The sequence below is a fragment of the Ursus arctos genome, unplaced genomic scaffold (genome assembly GCF_023065955.2).
Source record: "Ursus arctos isolate Adak ecotype North America unplaced genomic scaffold, UrsArc2.0 scaffold_20, whole genome shotgun sequence".
NCBI lineage: Eukaryota > Metazoa > Chordata > Mammalia > Carnivora > Ursidae > Ursus > Ursus arctos.
In genome coordinates this window covers 17,409,275-17,429,868 of record NW_026622875.1, presented here as the reverse complement: position 1 = coordinate 17,429,868, position 20,594 = coordinate 17,409,275, and the positions used below count along the sequence as shown (strand labels likewise).

At 32.8% G+C, this 20,594-nt stretch overlaps 1 protein-coding gene across 1 annotated transcript; it reads right to left on the bottom strand.

Annotated features, from left to right (window-relative positions):
• Positions 1-328: 328 nt before the first annotated feature.
• Positions 329-14,738, bottom strand: LOC113253622 (phospholipid scramblase 1-like). Its single transcript, XM_026496567.1, has 6 exons — positions 14,673-14,738; positions 9,754-9,796; positions 6,777-6,979; positions 4,686-4,847; positions 3,580-3,741; positions 329-358 (listed from the first exon to the last, which is right to left on the bottom strand). Exons 1-6 carry the CDS (start codon positions 14,736-14,738, stop codon positions 329-331), a joined length of 666 nt encoding a protein of 221 aa, XP_026352352.1.
• Between the last annotated feature and the right edge of the window lie 5,856 nt (positions 14,739-20,594).

The window sequence follows — 20,594 nt, the reverse complement described above, 5'->3', positions numbered from 1 at the left end:
CCTTGGCTAGCCTCCTAGAAGATGAAAAGTAAGTGACTTGTTTCTCCTATTGCCTCTGACAACAGCTAGGCATATGAATGAGGCCATCTGGAATAAGACAGTCCCCAGCCAATCTGTGAACTGACTGCACATGCAAGAGTGTGAGACAGGTCTTGACCTGGAGAAGTATAGAGCAGAATCCTGGGATAAATAAAATATCACTTTAATTTTCAAAATTTTGGTGTGGTTTATTATGCAGAAAAAATTATACAAATAATTTTAGTGAAATAAAACTTTATTTAAATATTCTCAGTGAAAGTTGGTTAATTTTGCTGAAAGCGGGCAAGACTTATGACCAGAGTTCAAAGTACATGTAGTCCTAGAAAGAAAATGAAAAATGAATGTAATTAGGTTGGTTTAATAGTAAAAACAGGTGCAGATCTGAGACACGAGAGTGATTTTAGGGTCCTGTGTTATAATAATGTGATTATAAAACATATTAAAGTAGAATTCTGAGTATCAGACCTATGAGGAACCCCAAGTTCTAAGGAGTAAGAATGAATGTTTGGTTACTCTCAAACACACCAGAATAATAAAGTTGAATATAAAGGCTCTTAGAGAACAGCAACTAAATCTACTTCATTTTATTTATATATTTTTCATCATATACACTTAATATAAAAAAGTATAAGAATAGAGAAGGGAAAAAGTTATATTTTCAATTCCTATAAATCTACTATTAATATTTTGATTCAAATTCTTTCCAGACACACACAATTGGCATTATAATATACTTATTATCCTACAATTTTCACTGCATAATATATCCTGAGTATTCATGCAATTAAAGTTTATTTATTGAATATTTAGTTTGAGTCTTTAATGTTCTGTTTTAGAGCTATCTCATAATGTGTTTAATAAATCTCATACTTTAAATTTTAGGTTGTTTTAGTTTTTTAAAATTTATTAGAGTGATGTTTGCTACATAGAGTATACATTGCTATTTACTAGAGTACACATAATTATTTGTCTGCATCTGTATTAGTTTTTCAGAAGAAAGTAATGCATATGAAATAATGTGAACATAACATTAAAAACTTTAATGGATATTTTCAGTTTGTTCCCCCCAAATTTTAACTGTACCTCATGACTGTCTGATATCCTAAACTTTCATGAGCATTGAAAATTTTTCATTGGAAAAATGAAAAGGGATATTTCATTGTTTTTTTTTCTTTTTGCTTCTCTTCAGATGTTTTTGAAAATGTTTTCTTATGGTTATGGGTTATTTGTATTCCCTCTTTTATGGTTGTACGAATTATTTTTTTACATTCATTTTTCATTTTGGTTGGAAATTTGATATTTTTCTTCTCATTTAAATAAAATTTAATATAAGGAATTTTTCCTTGGTCATATCTGGAGCAAATATTTCCTTTATTGTTTGCTACTGAATATTTAATACTATAATTTGTTTTAGTGTACAGAAGTTTAAGATATTCTAACTTACTAGTCTGTTACTTTATGATTTACTTTAAAAGTTCTTTTCCATCTAGAGACTGGGTGGGTGCTGTTTGTTCATTTATCTTTGGTCAATAATTCAAAATCTCCTTCCTTATACTTCCTTTGGGTTTGTTCTGTTCTTTTACTAACTTTTTACAGATGAACACTTAGTTCATTAATTTTCCACTTTTCTTCTTTTCTTCATTTGGTATTTACAGTTATACATTGCTGTTTCACTTTACTTGCATTCCAAAAGTTTTGATATCATATTTATCTTATTATACCATTTGATACATCTTCAATTTTATTATGCATTACTTTTTAACCCTGAATTATGTACACATTTCCATATATATAAAATATTTTAAAATATGTATCTTTATCAATTTCTAATTTAATGTTATTTTCTCTGACACCAAGGTCCAAGTGATACCAATTACTGAAATTTATTGAGACTTGCTTCTTGGATCCATTATGAGAATAATTCTTGTAAAAAACCTTTGTTTGGAAAAACATATTATCTACTTGTTTAATGCAAAGTTGTACATGCATCCATTAAATCAGCCTCGTTGATTTTTTTGGTTCAAATTTTGAATAATTTTACTGAGGTTCTGTCTCCTACATCAAGTAAAAATTGAAAGGGCTTCATAAATTTCCCACTGTGATAGAATTTACTATTCTTTAACTATATAACATTTTCCTCTATATTTTGAGGTTGATCTTAAGCGCACACAAACCAAGAATAATTATTTTTGGGATGCCTGGCTCAGTTGGTTAAGCATCTGCCTTTGGCTCAGGTCACAATCTTAGGGTTCTGGGATTGAGTCCTGCATCAGGCTCCTTGCTCAGCAGGGAGCCAGCTTCTCCCTCTGCCTTCTGCTCCCCCAGCTTTATTCTCTCTCTCTCTCTGATAAGTAAGTAAGTAAATAAATAAATAAATAGATATCTTTTAAAAAAAGAATCATTTTCTTTTGAATAGAACTTTTATCATAATGTAGTTACATTCTCTAGCTCTCTCTACTAATGTTTTTTGACTTAAAATCATTTGTTTTTGGTATTAACTTAGCTTTACTAGCTCTTGTGGTTAGTATTTTTCTGTTACAGTTTTACCCACCCTTTCTTTCAATTTTTTGTCATTATTTTAGATTTGTTTCCTATTAAGAGCCTATGGATAATTTAAAATGTAATTTAACAATTTTTATTTTTTAACTTGCAAGTTTTTCCCATTTACATTTATTGTGGTTATTATAAAATTATATAGAATATATTTAATTGACATCTTGATATAACTGAATAGGTATTTTCTACCATTTTATTTTCTTAAGGTTTATTTATTTATTTGAGAGAAAGAGAGAGAGAAAAATGCTAGTGGGGGAGGGGCAGAGTGGGAGAATCTCAAGCAGACTCCCTGCTGAGCCCAGAGCCTGATGTGGGGCTTAGTCTCGGTCATGAGAGGTCATGACCTGAGCTGAAACCAAGAGTTGGATACTCAACCAACTGAGCCACTCAGGTGCCCTTTCCTACCCTTTTAATTTTCTATTTCTGTTTGCCCCACTTTCTTTATGATCTTTTCTCCTTTTTTCCCCCCAATGGGCTTTTTAATTTGATTGAATTTTCTGTAATTTCATAATATTTACCAAATGAAGGTAATTTCTTATGTTCATTTTTCCCCAAGACCCAATTATAATCAAAAGCAATATTTTCCTTTTTGAAATGTCTACATATCTATAGTTTCCAAATTAACAATGATTACTTTTTAAGTGAAATGTACAAAAAGATACTTATAAAATTTTAAATTATAAGAAATAACAGTAAGTTGCAATGAACACGCCATTTTGTTCCTATTTTCAGCAATTTAGTCTTGTTTTTCATTAAGGCAAAGGATTTCAACTTCAGCGATCACATTTACAGGATACTGTAGTTTTTACATCCTTTGCAATTCAGTGAACACTGAATCCATGATATGATTTTGGGGGCTTAGAACTAGACCCCAAAAGCACAATTTGCAGTTGATCTAAATGATTTTAGGAAAAATATTAGCAAAGGTGCAATGGTAATCTCAGAAAATTCCCTTTTGGCTAAACAGAATAAAAATAGACTCACAATGAGGAAACTTGCTCCAAGCATCAGTGCTTTTATCTTTACATCAAGATCAAATGGAAACTGGATTCCAAATTTATCAGCATTGGTAGATAGTTCCCTAATAAATCCAGCCCATTTTTTTGAAATCTTACCAATAACTATTTCTTCATCCAGAGACAATAACTAAAAGAAAAAATATATATATAATCTTAGGTACAATCTCTAAAATAAAAAATAGGTATTCCTATATCAATTTTAGTAATTAAATATGACCCATTTGAGTTATAATCATGCTGATTGTATTCTGCAATAAATATGTACAATATGGACACATAATAGCATGGAAAAACACCTACAGACAATATCTACCTAAAAGGAGATTTTCAAATTGATAGTATACAACAGATTTTACAGTTCACCCTTGAATAACACAGGGGTTAGGAGTGCTGACACCCCAAGGCAGTTGAAACTCTGTGGGTAGCTGTTGATCCCCCCAAAACTTAACTAATAGCCTACTGTTGACCAGTAAGCACCTAAAAATCTAACAAAATTGGGGGCATATAGGTGGCTCAGTCAGTTAAACATCTGCTTTTGGCTCAGGTCATTATCCCAGGGCCCTGGGATCAAGCCCTACATCGGGCTCTTCGCTCACAGGGAGTCTTCTTTCCTCTCCCTCTGCCCCTCTCCCACTTCGTGCTCTCTCTCTCTCAAATAAATAAATAAAATCTTTTTTTAAAAATCTAACAAAACTGTATCATGGCAGTTTCAGAATTTTATAAAAATTAATAATATATTATTTATAATTAATGCCCAATTATGTCATTGTTCATTGCAATAAAGTTTAATTTTCTCTTCCAATATTCCTTGAAATATTAAATACCAAACTTGTTGTTTGATAACTATATACTTGAAGTATAGGTTAAAAAGATGTCTTATAAGCAGCATAAACATGTAGGGCTTAATGATGCAAGGAAACTATGTATTAGAAATTCAATTTAAAAAATAGTCAAATGGTTATAACATCATGATAACATGTTTTTATTTTATCTTAATCAAATTTAATAATGTATTGCAAGATAATCAAATAACTAATTTGAACATGATTATCTTAAAACGTAACTACTCACAGTAAAATTTAGATCTTTGAGACAGCTGGAAACCACACATGGCCCTCTGATTTTCATTATATCCTCCTTATTCTCATTTTTTATTTTAAACATTGGCAAAAATGGGTGAAAGTATTGGTACACATATCCAATTTTTTCACCAGGAGGAGCCTCAACTTGTAGCTACAAGAGATTGAGAAATGTAGTATTGATCAAATGAGATTTGTTTGATTTGTAAGCAACAAATTAGTTATGGGCTACTTATTAGCACTTCGTACATATATGAACAGAACTTTCTGTGTTTAAGGCATGCCCTATATTTGGGAATGGACATCGAAGTGAAAAAACCCAGGATTTAGATATTGAGACCCCTGAGGTGAGACCTGATGCTGCTGCTCACTAACTACATGAAGTGTAAGCATATCACCAGACTCTCTGAAATCATTGTCTATTTGCAAATGGGGGGATAATAATAATTTTTAGGTGCTTATGAAGATCACTTTTTAAATTGCCATGTCCATAAGACATGCCTTAAAATAGTCACACCAACAACTGTTTTTATTACCAATATGCCAAGAACATTTGTCCCTTTATGCAAATGTAAGTATGATTTCACTAAATACTTTGTTTGTTTTGATTTAAAGCCCAGTTCAGGGACTGATTATTTAAATCATGGTATACCATACACATGATGGGTTATTATCCAGCCATTTGTAAGAATGGAAGAAGCCCTATAGATACTGATGTAATCTTCAGGTTATATTGTATGCATTAAAATATTGTAGAAGTGGGGCACCTGGGGGCACCTGGGTGGCTCAGTTAGTTAAGCATCTGCCTTCTGCTCAGGTCATGATCCCAGGGTCCTGGAATCAAGCTCCTCATTGGTCTCCCTGCTCAGTGGGGATCCTGTTTCTCCCTCTCTCTCTGCCGCTCCCCCTGCTTGTGCTTTCCCTCTCTCTCTCTCTGTCAAATAAATAAATAAAATCTTAAAAAAAAAAAAAAGAAAAAGAAGTGGGGTGCTGGGTGGCTCAGTTCATTAAGTGTCCAACTCTTGGTTTCAGCTCAGGTCATGATCTCAGAATTGTGGGATCAAGCCCAGAGTCAGGCTCCATGCCCAGCTGAAGATTCTCCCTCTCCCTCTGCCCCTCCCCTCTCTCTAAAAAAAATTATAGAAAAATATCTGCCAATTATGTTAAAAAGACGCATGTATGCCATACAGATGTATGCATTACACAAATACTCATAGAATAATTCTGGAAGAATATTTAAACTCATAAAAGCAGTTGCCTCTGATGAGGAATTTAGAAGGCCTAAGAAACAAGAGTTTGAGAGGCATTGTTTCTCCAGAATATATTTGTCTTTCTTTCTCACTCTCTTTTTTCTTTCTTCCTCCCTTCCTCCCTCCCTTCCTCTCTCCCTTCCTACCTTCCTTCTTTCCACCATATGTAAGTATTACTCATTTAAAATATAAATGAAGATGCTAAGTCAAGAAGGTGGCAGTGGTGATGTAGTCTGTGAATCTTCTCAACCCTCTCATAGAAAAGAACAGAACAAGTATGATAACTCAACAAAACAAAACCGCTATCAAAGTCCTTATCAAAAGTTGACGGAAAAATTATAGCTCCACATCTCAAAATAGACGTAGATGTAGTGAAACGAATGACAACAATAAGATATTCCTGAGATCCAAGGAATCCAGATATCACCAACAAGAAAGGAAAGAAGGGGATCCCACTCAGTGAAAGTTCAAAGGACCAGTCAGAGAAACACAGCTGAAAATGGGATAGGATTTCACAGCCCCTAATTTGCAGACACTCCATACAATAACTAAGAAGCACATGCAGATAAATGCAAATAAAAAACAATATTTTGGAAAAGAAAAACTTCTAAAAATCTGAAGATCTTATGATCTACATTGCCTGAAAAATATTTACAGTGTTGTATATTATTCCAGCTCTGCAGATATGTGGTACAAATATATAATTTTCTCTCTAACATATTTCATTCCAGAACATTCTTTGTAGCCAAACCCAGTGTTTTAACATACTGCTCAGTTTTGAGGCTTTTTTGAAGGAACTCAAATACATTCTAAATCATATAGAAATTACTGACCTTTTGTAGGTAGCAGTTTCTTAAAGCTTTATGCATAGTAATGACATCACGGCCTACATTATCATAAATTGTCATGGTAAAAGATCTTGAAGGTCCACAGAGGTATCGGAAGAAACAATTACTTCTCTCTTCTGCAAAATAAATTCTCTGTCCTTGATTGTTCATGACTTCGTAATTTTTACTAGTTTCAAAACTACTGAGAACTAAAGAATAAACAATGTGGTAACTTATTAGTGGTGTGAGACTTATATAAGTTGCCTATCAAATTACCTTCAAATATTGAATGTACATTTGATAATAAACTGCTTGGCTTTAAGTCAGTTATCTTCACTAGTATCTTAGTTTCTCCTCACAGAAAAATGAAATAGATGTGCTTGCTACTCTCTGGTTCCTTTTACTGCTAAAATTCTATGCATAGCTTTTTCTTTATCATTTTTGAATTTTTGAGAAATTAACCCAATTTACTATTTTAATGTTTTGCATTATGTTAAATTTTACTCCTCTTCATCTTTTTCTTCTAGGACATGAAAAAGACACTAGGTGTTTAATCTGGATAATAGAAAAGACGAAAAAGTATTTTACTGATGCGAAATTGAGGGAGACAGTAAGCTCTTATGTGTTATCCACATAAGATAATAATCAAATTCATCTCTTTTACAAGAAAATAGAAATATTATATTTTATCCTAATAAGTTTACTTCTGTTATCATACAAACAAAACAGTCCTAGGGTTTTTTTAAAAAAATGCTTTCTACACCAAATGTTCATTACTGCACTACTTAAAAAGGAAAAGTAAAATGGAAGCAAAGTAAATATCTAACAATTGGCAATATGTAGTATCCCCTTTGAGCATTATTGTATTGCTATTTAAATTGTTGGTTTTATGATAAATAAAAATAACAAAAACAACAAAACACATTAAATGAATAAATATAAAAAATTGCATGGACAATGATTAAAAGTGATTTTAAAAAATTCATTAAAAGAATATTTTTTAAAAGCCTTCAAAGGAAATGTATCAGTAGTTGTGCATGGATGATATTTTTCTCCTACTTTTTAAAATTTCAGGTGTTTTTGAATGAGTATGTTTAGTGAGTATATGTTACTAATATACATTTAGCATTTTGTTTTAATGTTAACCTTTGAAACAGGTAGTTACAGAATTTCCTTTTTTTAATGATTTTTGGGCATATGAACATAGTTATGTTTTTACATTGTATAAACATATTTGAAAGATGTTCTTTTTCAAAAATTATTTATTTATTTATTTGAGAGAGAGTGTGTGTGTGTGCGGGGCGGAGAGAAAATCTCAAGCAGACTCCCCATTGAGCATGGAGCCTGATGTGGGGCTCAACCTCAGCATCTCAAGATCATGACCTGAACTGAAATCAAGAGTCAGACTCTTAAATGACTGAGCCCCCCAGATGCCCTGAAAGAGATCCATTTTTATTTAATATTCAAAGATAAATCATGATTCAATATTTATGAAAAATATTTTCTGCCTTTTAAATTTAATTTATTTTTATGAGTAGAAATTACATATGCATGGCACAAATTTAAAAATGCAAAAGAAGGTATAAAATTAAAAATAATTCTTTCTTCCTGACCTATTCTATTTCCTCTTCTCCAATTTTATATGTATCCTTCTAGAGATATCTCAAACATATGCAAAGTCTAAGTATTTTTATATACACACAGGCATACACATAAACAAGCACACTATTATATGTACTTCTTTGTAATTGCTTTTTATACCTAGCAATATTTCTTGGGGATATTCTTAACAATTCTACAGAGCTGTCTCATTCTTTTAAATAAATGCACAATGTTGAATTATGTGAAAGCATCACTTAGAGTAGTAGTTCTCAAATTTTTAGCCTGCATCAGAATCACCTGGAGGGCTTGATAAAGCACATACAGTTGAACCCCACCTCTGGATTTTGTGATTTAGTGGGTCTGTGATGAAGCCTGGGAACTTGATTTCCAACATGTTCCCAGATGATGTTCATGCTGGCAGTCTGGCAACTATGCTTTGAGAATGACTAGTTTGGAGAATTAGTTCCATATAACATGGATGGTTAGTTTTTTCTCAATATTTTTGCTATTTTACTTCTCTCATAACTTTTATGACTTCATACTGTGCATTTTATTTAAGTATATTCACCCATATTTCAGGGAAAGCCCAGGTCTGACTCTTCTTTGATTTTCTCAAAATAGCTAGCATATGTCTTGTTCATTATAGGTACTCAATGGAAATTCTGGAATAAATGGTTATTCATAAAATAAATCATTCAGTGTAGGGAAGCAGAAAAAGCTCAAAGAAAACATTCATTTATAATATGCCTAGTTGAAAAGGTTTTATGAATTAAATCAAACCATAAGTGTCTATTTTAGTCTTAGATCCTTTATGTATAAAATGTAATGATAGTGATAACTATTTTTTTACTAAACACTGATTTCATTTTATTTACATGTATTATAGCTTCATATATGTGAAAGAAATACTTGTACTAAATTGAGATAAAGGTAAACAATTGCATTCTAAAGAACAATTTCTCAGACTTGGGAGTGGAATTGGACTGCCCAGAAACTTACTAGCATTCTGCTTCTACTAGTAGAATTCTTGAAGGATATGGAATCACTGCTTCTCTGAAATACCTGTATTTGAGGAATTTATGATGGGAAAACCCTTTCAGGAAATAGACTTGCTGTTTAGCAAGACTAAAAGTGCAGACTAGAATTTTCAGGAGTGATCTGGAGCTGATATGTTTGTCCTTTTCTATGAGAAGCTACTATTGCATTTATCTGATCATCAACTATGAGTCCATATATTCTATGTGTCTATATATTCTGTTCATATTTCAAGATTTATTTTTCCCCAGACACATGAAGCACTTTAATTTATAGGGAGTGACTGGACTACAGCACAAGAAGTTACATATTCAAGAGTGAATATATTAGTGTGTTTGGCACATACCTTCCAGAAGATCAAAACGTTGACACACTAGTAACTGATTTATCTAATAGAGTAGAAAATAAAAATAGGTGGTATGAAGTAATTAAACTAAATTTAAAGCACCTACCAAAACACATATACATTAATACCTATATTTAGGATATTTAAAGTAATTGATCCATTATCAACATCTCATTTTTTCTGTTAAATGTCATATATTGGTCTAAGTGTGAAGTGTTTTTTTTAGCTGTCCATACACAGTATACTCTAAAAATGTTTTTATTGAATATTAAACAATTACAAGTACCGTTAGACATTTAGCCAAAGCAAAATTACAGATTAAATATAATTATAAAGATGTCTTAAATAGAAACCCAAACCTATCACAAAAGTAGGTAAAATTCCTTGATACTCTCTTTTGGAAAGTAAAGGATGAGAGGAAAAAAGGTCTTCCATTCCATGTGAAAGATAGTGAGGACTAGAAGAATTTACATGCTGTAAGTGATTTTCTGTGACCAAATTGATAGGGTTGCCAGATTTAGTAAATAAAAATAAAGCAAGAAAACCAGAAATCATAAAATGGGCAGAAGATATGAACAGACACTTTTCCAATGATGACATACAAATGGCTGACAGACACATGAAAAAATGTTCAAAATCATTAGCCATCAGGGAAATTCAAATCAAAACCACACTAAGATACCACCTTACGCCAGTTAGAATGGCAAAAATTGACAAGGCAAGAAACAACAATAGGAGAAAGGGGATCCCTCCTACATTGTTGGTGGGAATGCAAGTTGGTACAGCCACTCTGGAAAACAGTGTGAAAGTCCCTTAAAAAGTTAAAAATTGAGCTACCGTATGATCCAGACATTGCATTACTGGGTATTTACCCCAAAGATACAGACGTAGTGAAGAGAAGGGCCATATGCACCCCAATGTTCATAGCAGCATTGTCCACAATAGCTAAATCGTAGAAGGAGCCGAGATGCCCTTCAACAGATGACTGGATTAAGAAGATGTGGTCCATATATACAATGGAATATTACTCAGCTACCAAAAGAATGATTTCTCAACATTTGCTGCAACATGGATGGCACTGGAGGAGGTAATGCTAAGTGAAATAAGTCAAGCAGAGAAAGGCAATTATCATATGGTTTCTCTCATCTATGGAACATAAGAACTAGGAAGATCAGTAGGAGAAGAAAGGGATAAAGAAAGGGGGGGTAATCAGAAGGGGGAATGAAGCATGAGAGACTATGGACTCTGAGAAACAAACTGAGGGCTTCAGAGGGGAGGGGGGTGGGGGAATGGGATAGGCTGGTGATGGGTAGTAAGGAGGGCACATATTGCATGGTGCACTGGGTGTTACATGCAACGAATGAATCATCAAACTTTACATCAAAAACCAGGGATGTACTGTATGGTGACTAACATAATATAATTAAAAAAATTATTATAAAAGAAAAAAGAAAAGGAAAAAAAGAATGCTCAGTTAAATTTTAATTTCAGTTAAATAATGAATAATTATTACTGTAAATATATGCCAAAGAATGCATGAAACACACTTAACCTAAAAAATATTTGTTTATCTGAAATTCAAATGTAACTGATTGTCTTGTATTTTATCTGGCAACCCTATGAAAAGACAAATGCAAAAAAGAGGGATTGGAACCACTTGCCACATGGTGGGTTACAGAGAATAAAAATAAACACAATATATATGCACCCTTATGTGTATTGCAGCATTATTTATAATAGCCAAGATATGGAAGCAGCTCAAGTGTCCATCAATAGACAAATGGGTAAGGAAAATGTGGTATATATGTATACACAATGGAATATTATGCAGCCATAAAAAGGATGGAATTGGGCCATTTGAGACAACATGGATGGACCTAGAGAGTATTATACTAAGTGAAATAAGTCAGGCTGAGAAAGACAAATACCATAAGATTTGACTCATAAGTGAAATCTTAAAAAACAAACAAACAAACAAATGAAAAGCAGAATGAGACCTATAAATACAGAGAACTGTATTTGTTGCCTGATGGGAGTGGGTGTGGGAAGTTGGGGAAAATGGGTGAAAGGGAGTGGGAGATACAGGCTTCTTATGGAATCAATAAGTTACAGGAATAAAAAGTACAGCATAAGGAATACAATCAGTGATTTGTAATAGCGATGGATGTAAAGGGACATATGATAGCTTCACTTGTGGTGAACATAGCACAATGTACAACTTCGTCAAATCACTAAGTTATACATCTGAAATTCATATAACATTCTCAACTATACTCCAAACAAAACAAAACAATGATGAACTGAAGAGTCATTACATTGTTTATTTACACAGACCAACATCACTGTGAGAAAATACAATGACCAATCCAAATGCTGCCTAAAGGAACCATCTAGATTTCTTCAAAGCTAGTTTTGTAAATGTTTTTGCGAAACTGTATTGATAAAAGTACCCTTTGAGTTTGTAGCTGTCAAAGACCAACATGACTACCACAAAGACCCACGAGCTTGAAACAATGGAAGCAGAAGCAGGTATTATACTCACACGAAGAGTTTAAATACTTTGTGTAATGAATACAATGGTTATAGAGTCAAAGTTATCTTCTAAGTTGAGGCTATTAGCCTCAAAGCTTTGGGTTCCTTTCTATCTAGTTTTTACTATTGCATTTTCTAGCTTCTTCCTGAACATTGGGAGGCGTGTGGGAGTCTGCAAGGGATACCTCACTACCAGAGTTTAACTGCATTTCTCTGCAAACACTGAATCAACAAAGGGCTTTCAGGGCTGCCTGCAGACATGTGTAGACAGAGAAAAAATAACAATCTAAATTCTGGATGAGAAATCTGAAAAGATAGGTGGCATAGAGATGTGAAAGTGTAAAGCAGAAAAGAAAATGTGAATGAAGAGAGGGTCAGACTGCAATCATCTGTGCAGTGGGAATGTTATTTCAAAGGAGGCAGGACCCTCTGGTGGATGTATAAAACTGGCCACACCATGAGAGGATTTGGTGTTATAGAGTGTATAAAATCTTTAGCTTCTGACTGCTTTTCACTTATAACCGTGGCTTATATTTTAAGATAATTAAAAAATAGCATGGGCAACACTCAGATCCTACATGGTATCTCTTTATGAGTTGTTGCTGTGTCCCTGCATACACAACGCTTAACTAGGTTTTGAAATCATTCTAGCATTTCTTTAAACCAAAAGATCTGGTAGCTGAGGAATTTCAGACATAGAGAAATTGGGATGGATTGATTAGATTTCCTCCTTTGCATGTAAGGGAGAAGTACTTATGAAATATACCCCCACTAAATAAGCTTGTTAAGTGTGAAATATGTGGAGACATACCTAGCTCACTGACACCTTCCAAACACTAAGAAATGGAATTACAACTTTTTATTTATTACGATAGAAAATATTAAAAAGTTTCTGCCATAGTTAAGGCTTCTTTAAGAAGAAACATTTCATTGTCTATTAATTTAAATGTGAAGTTTTAACATTTTTTTTTTTGTAACCATAGGAAAAGGAAATGAAGGGGGGATAGGTGATGGGGATTAAAGAGTGCACTTGTGATGAGCAACAAGTGATGTATGGAAGTGTTGAATTACTATATTGTACAGCTGAAACTAATACAACACTGTTAACTGGCATTAAAATAAAAACAAGAAAAAGTAAATGAAAAAATATCAGTCTGTAGAATGTATTTTTGGTTCTATTAATAATATACTCAATATTTTGGTTCACAAAAATTTTTTAAAGACATTAAAAATAATTTTTTGATTCAGAGAGAAATATTGTACTGTACTTTGAAGTAAAAAAATTACTATAGTTTTTATCCACATTCAACATTATATCTTCTTAGATTGATATCAGTTTGTGACAATTTTATAATTAAGCAATGAAAATATAGATAACTTTTTTAAGAAGGAACGTATATACTCCTTAGTTGTATTTTGTGTTTTTTTAAAGATTTTATTTTTTATTTGAGAAAGAGAGGGCAAGGGAGAGAGATTGAGCAGGGGAAGGGCAGAGGGAGAGGGAGAAGCAGACTCCCCACTGAACAGGGACTCTGAGGGCTCCATCCCAGGACCCTGGGATCACTACCCTAGCTGAAGGCAGTTGCTTAACCAACTGAGCCACCCAGGTGCCCCCTCCTTAGTTTTTAAGAATTGAAAAATAAGATGTGGCCAATGATTAATCATGTAAAATGTCAAAGATAATTATTCAGAAACAGCATAACAGGAAATTAAATCAGAATTGATTGAATAAACAAAATAGTAATTCAGTGTCATTAAATTTGGTAGAGAACTGGAGACATTTTCCTAGTATTGGTGTGCACATATCACATTTGCATACCAGGCTTCTAATACCTAAGCAGTTAGATGAACTGAAAATTCCTAAAGCCAGTTTTAATGTACATTCTGCAAAATCCAATTTCCTATTTTAAAAAGCAAGTATTTATTTTTAAGTGGACTTACCAGGAAATACATTTGTAAATCACAATGTTACATTATTGACAATGTAAATTTAAAACCTCAATCAAAAATTAAAATTCAAATTAAAATAAAATGTAAAAATCTTAATGTTACTTGATATATAGTATTTTAATCTATAGGTAATATTTTCCTGTAACACAAATTGTATTTTGAGACAAATTCATATTATTTATATTCATTATTTATATTCATATTATTGTTTATATTCATTTATTATCATTTATATTATTCATTTATATTCACATTATCATTCATTATATTCATATTATCATATTCATATTATATATATGAATTCATATTATATATATGAGGAAGCTGAATATATTCATATTCATATTATATATATGAATTCATATATATGAGGAAGCTGAATATATTCATATTCATATTACTACTACTCAGATAAGTTAAGAAACACATTACCATACCTGCATCAAATATTCCAGTCCAGGTGGACAGGTGGATATTGTCCCTGGTGCTTGCATCCATTGCATCGTGGGTGGAAGATTACAAAAAGCCATAACCAAGATTGTATAAATGCTTGAGTGTGACAGATTAAAGAGACTTCTCTTTGTATCTATAAAATCTAACATGGAACAAATAACCTGGTTAGAGACAGTAATCAACTTCAACTTCATGTTTATTTTTCTTTATTTTATTATTTTCAACTGAAATATTTAGGGTTTTATTTATGCAGACTTTCAACTAAAACCAAAAAAGAACCTCAGGAATAAAGAAGTCCCAGCTAATACCAGTATCGTCAACTATGCAAATTGTTATACACATTTCTATGTGGCCCTTGATCTACTTAAATACACTTAAGTCTTAGGTTCAGAATCATTTGACAATGACTAGATGGACTCTTTCCCTCCAATGTTGAGAACAATGTTATGGTGGACATGACAACATTGTGTTCTGGATAAAGATCAGATAAAAATTTTTATACTGAGGTTTGGGGAAATACCTATCTGTAGTGCCGCAATTCTAACAAACTTAAAACAAATCTATTTGGTGTCAAAATTTTCTTTTTGGCCCTGATTAGTCTCATTATTCTCTGTATTTTCCTCAGGTTGTGTCAGAATTAAATTATGAAATAAATGCACAAATCCATGCTTCCAACTCAAAGTTTAGGAGAATGATTCTAAGTGCTTGTGAATATATTTAAGTTATTACAGAATTTATTACATTGTTTTGAGGTGGATATTGTAAGATTTACTTGCATTCAGGTACATTAAAATAAAAAAAGAAATGAGATAACATAAATGCAAGAGATAAACATCAATCATGATAAGGGAAAGATGTGTTTTGGAAAGATATTTACTACAGAATACAAGAGTGAGTTTTAAATAGATTGCATTCCAAATAACCAGACTATGAAGTGAGAGCTGAGATAAAGAGAAATGAAGAAAGAATAGTAGCAAAAGGGAAAAAATGAAAACTGAAGAGATTTTTTTTTAGTTTTGCTGTTTATTTAAATTTTTATGATTACATTTTCAAGAACTGCAAAATGTTTTCCAAAGTGACCACACATTTTCTATTACCTCTGACAATATATGAGAGTTTTAATTTCTCAACATTCTTGTCAACACTTGCTATTGTCTGTCTTCTTAATTATAGACACCCTAGTGGGTGTAAAGGCGTATCTCATTATGGTTTTGATTTACATTTCCCTAATGGCTAATTTTGATGAATAATTTTTCATGTGTTATTGGCCGCTTGTATATATATTCTTTGGAGAACACTGTCTTCAAATCCTTTGCCCATTTTACCTATGTTATTTGTCTTTTTGCTGATGAATTATGAAAGATTTTATACATTTTAGATTATGTCCCATTATAAGACTTGGAAATATTTTTCTCCATTATGTGGGTTGTCTTTCCACTTTCTTGATGATGTCCATTAAAGCACAGAAGTTTAAAATTTTTAATGTAGTCCAATTTATCGATTTTTGTAATTTTTGTTTGTTTCTACAAAAAAAGCTACCTGTGATTCTGATAGAGATTATTGAATCTGTAGATCACATTAGGGAGTATTGCTATCTTAACAATATCAAGACTTGAATTCACAAGGATCTACAAAATTTTATTTTAGATTTTCTTTAACTTCTTTCAACAATATTTTCTGATTTTCAGAATTTTATGCTTCTTGTAAAATTTATTCCTAAGTATTTTATTCTTTGTGATGCTATTATAAAAATAACTATTTTCTTATTTTTATTTTACAACAGTTCACTGCAAGTTTATAGAAATATAATTGATTTCACTTCATTTATTATAAATACTGCAACTTTACTGAACTCATTTTTTAATTCTAATAATGTTTTAGTGGAGCCCTTAGGGTTTTCTATATAAGACTATGCCATCTCCAGATAGGAAAAAAAAATTCTTTTCCAATTTAGATGATTTTATCTAATTTTCTTGCTTAATTGATCTGGCAAGAGCTTTTAGTACAATGTTGAATACATTTCACTTTATTGTGCTTTGCAGATATCACATTTTTTACAAATTGAATGTTTGTGGCAACCCTGAATCCAGCAAGTCTATCAATACCATTTTTCCAAGAGCATTTGCTCACTTCATGTCTCTGTCATATTTTAGTAATTCTCACAATATTTCAAAAATTTTAAAATTATTATTACATTCATTATGGTGAAATGTGGTTGATGATCTTTGATGTGACTACCATAATTGTTTTGAGGTGCTAGAAACATTCATTGAGTAATGCTTTTCTGTGTTCTGATTGCTCCACCAACAGGTCATCCCCCCTTTTCTCTCCCTCTCTATTGATCTCCCTGTTCTCTGAGACATAACAATATCGAAATTAGGACAATTAATAACCCTACACTAACCTCTAAGTGTTCAAGTGAAAAGAAACGTTGCATGTCTCTCACTTCAAATCAAAAGCCAGAAATGATTAAGTTTGGTGAAGAAGGCACGTTGAAAACTAAGATAGGCCAGAAGGTAGGCTTCTTACACCAAACAGCCAAGTTGTGAATGCAGAGGAAAAGTTCTTGAAGGAAATTAAAAGTGCTACTCCAGTGAACACATGAATAAAAAAGCAAAACAGCCTTATTGATGAAATGGAGAAAGTTTTAGTGGTCTGGATTGAAGATCAAATCAGCCACAAACATTCCCTTAAGTCAGAGCCTAACCCAGAGCAAGGTTCTAACTCTCCTTCATTCTAGGAAGGCTGAGAGAGGTGAGGAAGCTGCAGAAGAAAAGTTTGAAGCTACAAATATTGGTTTATGAGGTTTAAGGTAAGAAGCTTTCTCCATAACTTAAGGTAAAATAAGTGCTGATGTAGAAGCTGCCCCAAGTTATCCAAAAGATCTAGCTAAGATAATTAATGAAGGTGACTACACCAAACAACCGATTTTCAATGTAGATGAAACAGCGTTCTATTGAAAAAGATACCACCTAGAACTGATAGCGAGAGAGGAGAAGCCAATGCCTGGCTTCAAAGCTTCAAAAGACAGGATGGCTCTCTTGTTAGGGGCTAATGCAGCTGGTGACTTTAAGTTGAAGCCAGTGTTCATAGACCATTCTGAAAATCCTAGCACCCTTAAGAATTATGTTAAATCTACTCTGCCCATGCTGTATAAATAGGAGAATCAAGCCTGGATGACAGCACATCTGTTTACAACATAGTTTACTGAAGATTTTAAGCCCACTGTTGAGACCTACAGCTCGGAAATATAGATTCCTTTCAAAATATTACTGCTTATTGACAATGCCACCTGGTCACCCAAGAGCTCTGATGAAGGTGTACAATAAGATTAATGTCATTTTCATGCTTGCTAACACAACATTCATTCTCCAGCCCATGGATCAAGGAGTAATTTTGACTTTCAAGTCTTATTATTTAAGAAATACATTTTGTAAATCTATAGCTGTCATAGGTGGTGATACCTCTGATGGGTCTGGGAAACGTATACTGAAGACCTTCTAAGAAAGGATTTACCATTCTAGAATCCATTAAGAACATTTGGGTTCGTGGGAAGAAGTCAAAATATCAGCATAAACAAGAGTTTGGGAGAACTTGATTCCAACCCTGATGGATGACTTTGAGGGGTTCACGACTTCAGTGGAGGAAGTAACTGCGATGTGAAAATAACAAGAGAAATAGAATTAGAAGTGGATCCTAAAGATGGGACTGAGTTGCTGCAATCTCATGATAAAACTTTAACAGATGAGGAGGTGCCTCTTATGGATTAACAAAAAAAGTGGTTTCTTGAAATGGGATCTACTCTGGTGAAGATGCTTTGAAGATTGTTGAAACAAATATCAAGGATTTAGAATATTACATAAACTTAGTTGATACAGCAGCAATAGGGTTTGAATAGATTGACTCTAATTTTGAAAAAAATTTTACTATGAGTAAAAAGCTGTCAAGTAGCCTCACATACAACAGAGGAATTCTGCTTTCATGAAAGGAAGAGTTGGTTGATGCAGCAAACTATTGTCTTATTTTGAGAAATTACCACATTAGCCATCCCAACCTTCAGCAAGCACCACCCTGATTAGTCAGCAGTTGTCTACATTGAGGCAAGACCGTCCATAGCAAAAAGATCATGACTCACTAAAAAGCTCAGAAAATTAGCATTTTTTAGCAATAAGGTATTTTTAAATTAAGATATGTACATTGTTTTTTAGATACAATGCTATTGCACACTTAATAGGCTATAGTATAGTGTAAAGAAAACTTTTATATGCACTGGGAAACCAAAAAACATATTTGCCTTACTTTATTGTGACATTAGCTTTATTGTCGTGTTCTGGAACTGAACCTGCAATATCTCCTAGGTATGCATATACAGGCTATCCTTTCATCATTGAATATTCTTGGCTCCCTTATCAAAAATTAGTCGATCTTATCTGGATTTATTTCTGGACTCACAATTATGTTCCATTTGTCTATGTGTCTGTTTTTATGCCAGTACCATACTGGTTTTTTGAGGTATAATTGGTAAATAAAAATGTGAGATATTTAAAGTATACAATGTGATGATTTGATATACATATACATTGTGAAAGGATTCTCCCCTTTGAGTTAGTTAACACATTCATCCTCCATATATTTACTTGCTTTTTTAATGAGAACATTTAAGTTCTACTTTCTTATCAAATTTAAATTATATAATGTTTCAACTATAGTCATACATTATACATTAGATTCTCAGAAAATATTCATCTTGTAACAGAAAGTTGATACCCTTTTACCAAACTCTTTGTTTTCCCCACTCCCCAGGCCCTGACAACCACCATTTTGCTACCCTCTGTCTTATGAGTTCAACTTTTTTTTTTTTTTTTTTTTTTTTTTAAGATTCCACACACAAGTGTATCATGCAGTATTTGTATTTCTTTGTCTGGCTATTCCACTTAGCATAACACCCTCTATATTTATGCATGTTGTCACAAATGGCAGGATTTTCTTCATTTTTAAGACTGAATAGTATTCTTTTGTGTATATGTACCATATTTTCTCGACCTATTCATTCATTGACAGATATTTAGATTGCTTCTATATCTTGGCTGTTGTGAATAATGCTGGAATTAATGTGGGAGTCTTCAAGATCATGGTTTCATTTCCTTTGGATATATACCCAAAAGGAAGGTTGCTGGATCTTATAGTAGTACTATTTTAAGAACTTCCATACTGGTTTTCATACTGTTTGCACAAATTTACCTTCCCACCAAGAGTACACAAATGTTCTTTTCTCCACATCCTCTCCAGCACTTGTTACCTTTTGTTTATAATAGCTATTCTAACAGGTGTGAGGTGGTATCTCATTTTGGTTGTGATTTGCATTTCCCTGATGATTAGTTATGTTGAGCACCTTTTCATGTACCTGTTGGCCATTTATATTTCTTATTTGGAAAAAAAATTATTCAATTCCTCTGCCCTTTTTAAAATAAGGGGGCGCCTGGGTGGCACAGCAGTTAAGCGTCTGCCTTCGGCTCAGGGCGTGATCCCGGCGTTCTGGGATCGAGCCCCACATCAGGCTCCTCCACTATGAGCCTGCTTTTTCCTCTCCCACTCCCCCTGCTTGTGTTCCCTCTCTCGCTGGCTGTCTCTATCTCTGTCGAATCAATAAATAAAATCTTTAAAAAAATAAAATAAAATAGGATTTTCTTTTTTGCTATAAAGTTGTATGAGTTTGTTATATATTTTCATTGCTAACCTTTATCAGATGTGTGATTTTCAAATATTTTCTATTTTCTACCATTCAGTAGGTTGCCTTTTCATTTTGTTGATTGTTTCCTGTGCTGAACAGAAGCTTATTAGTTTGTAGTCCCACTTTTTGATTTTTTTCTTTTATTGCCTTTGCTTTTGTTGTCAAATCCAAAAAA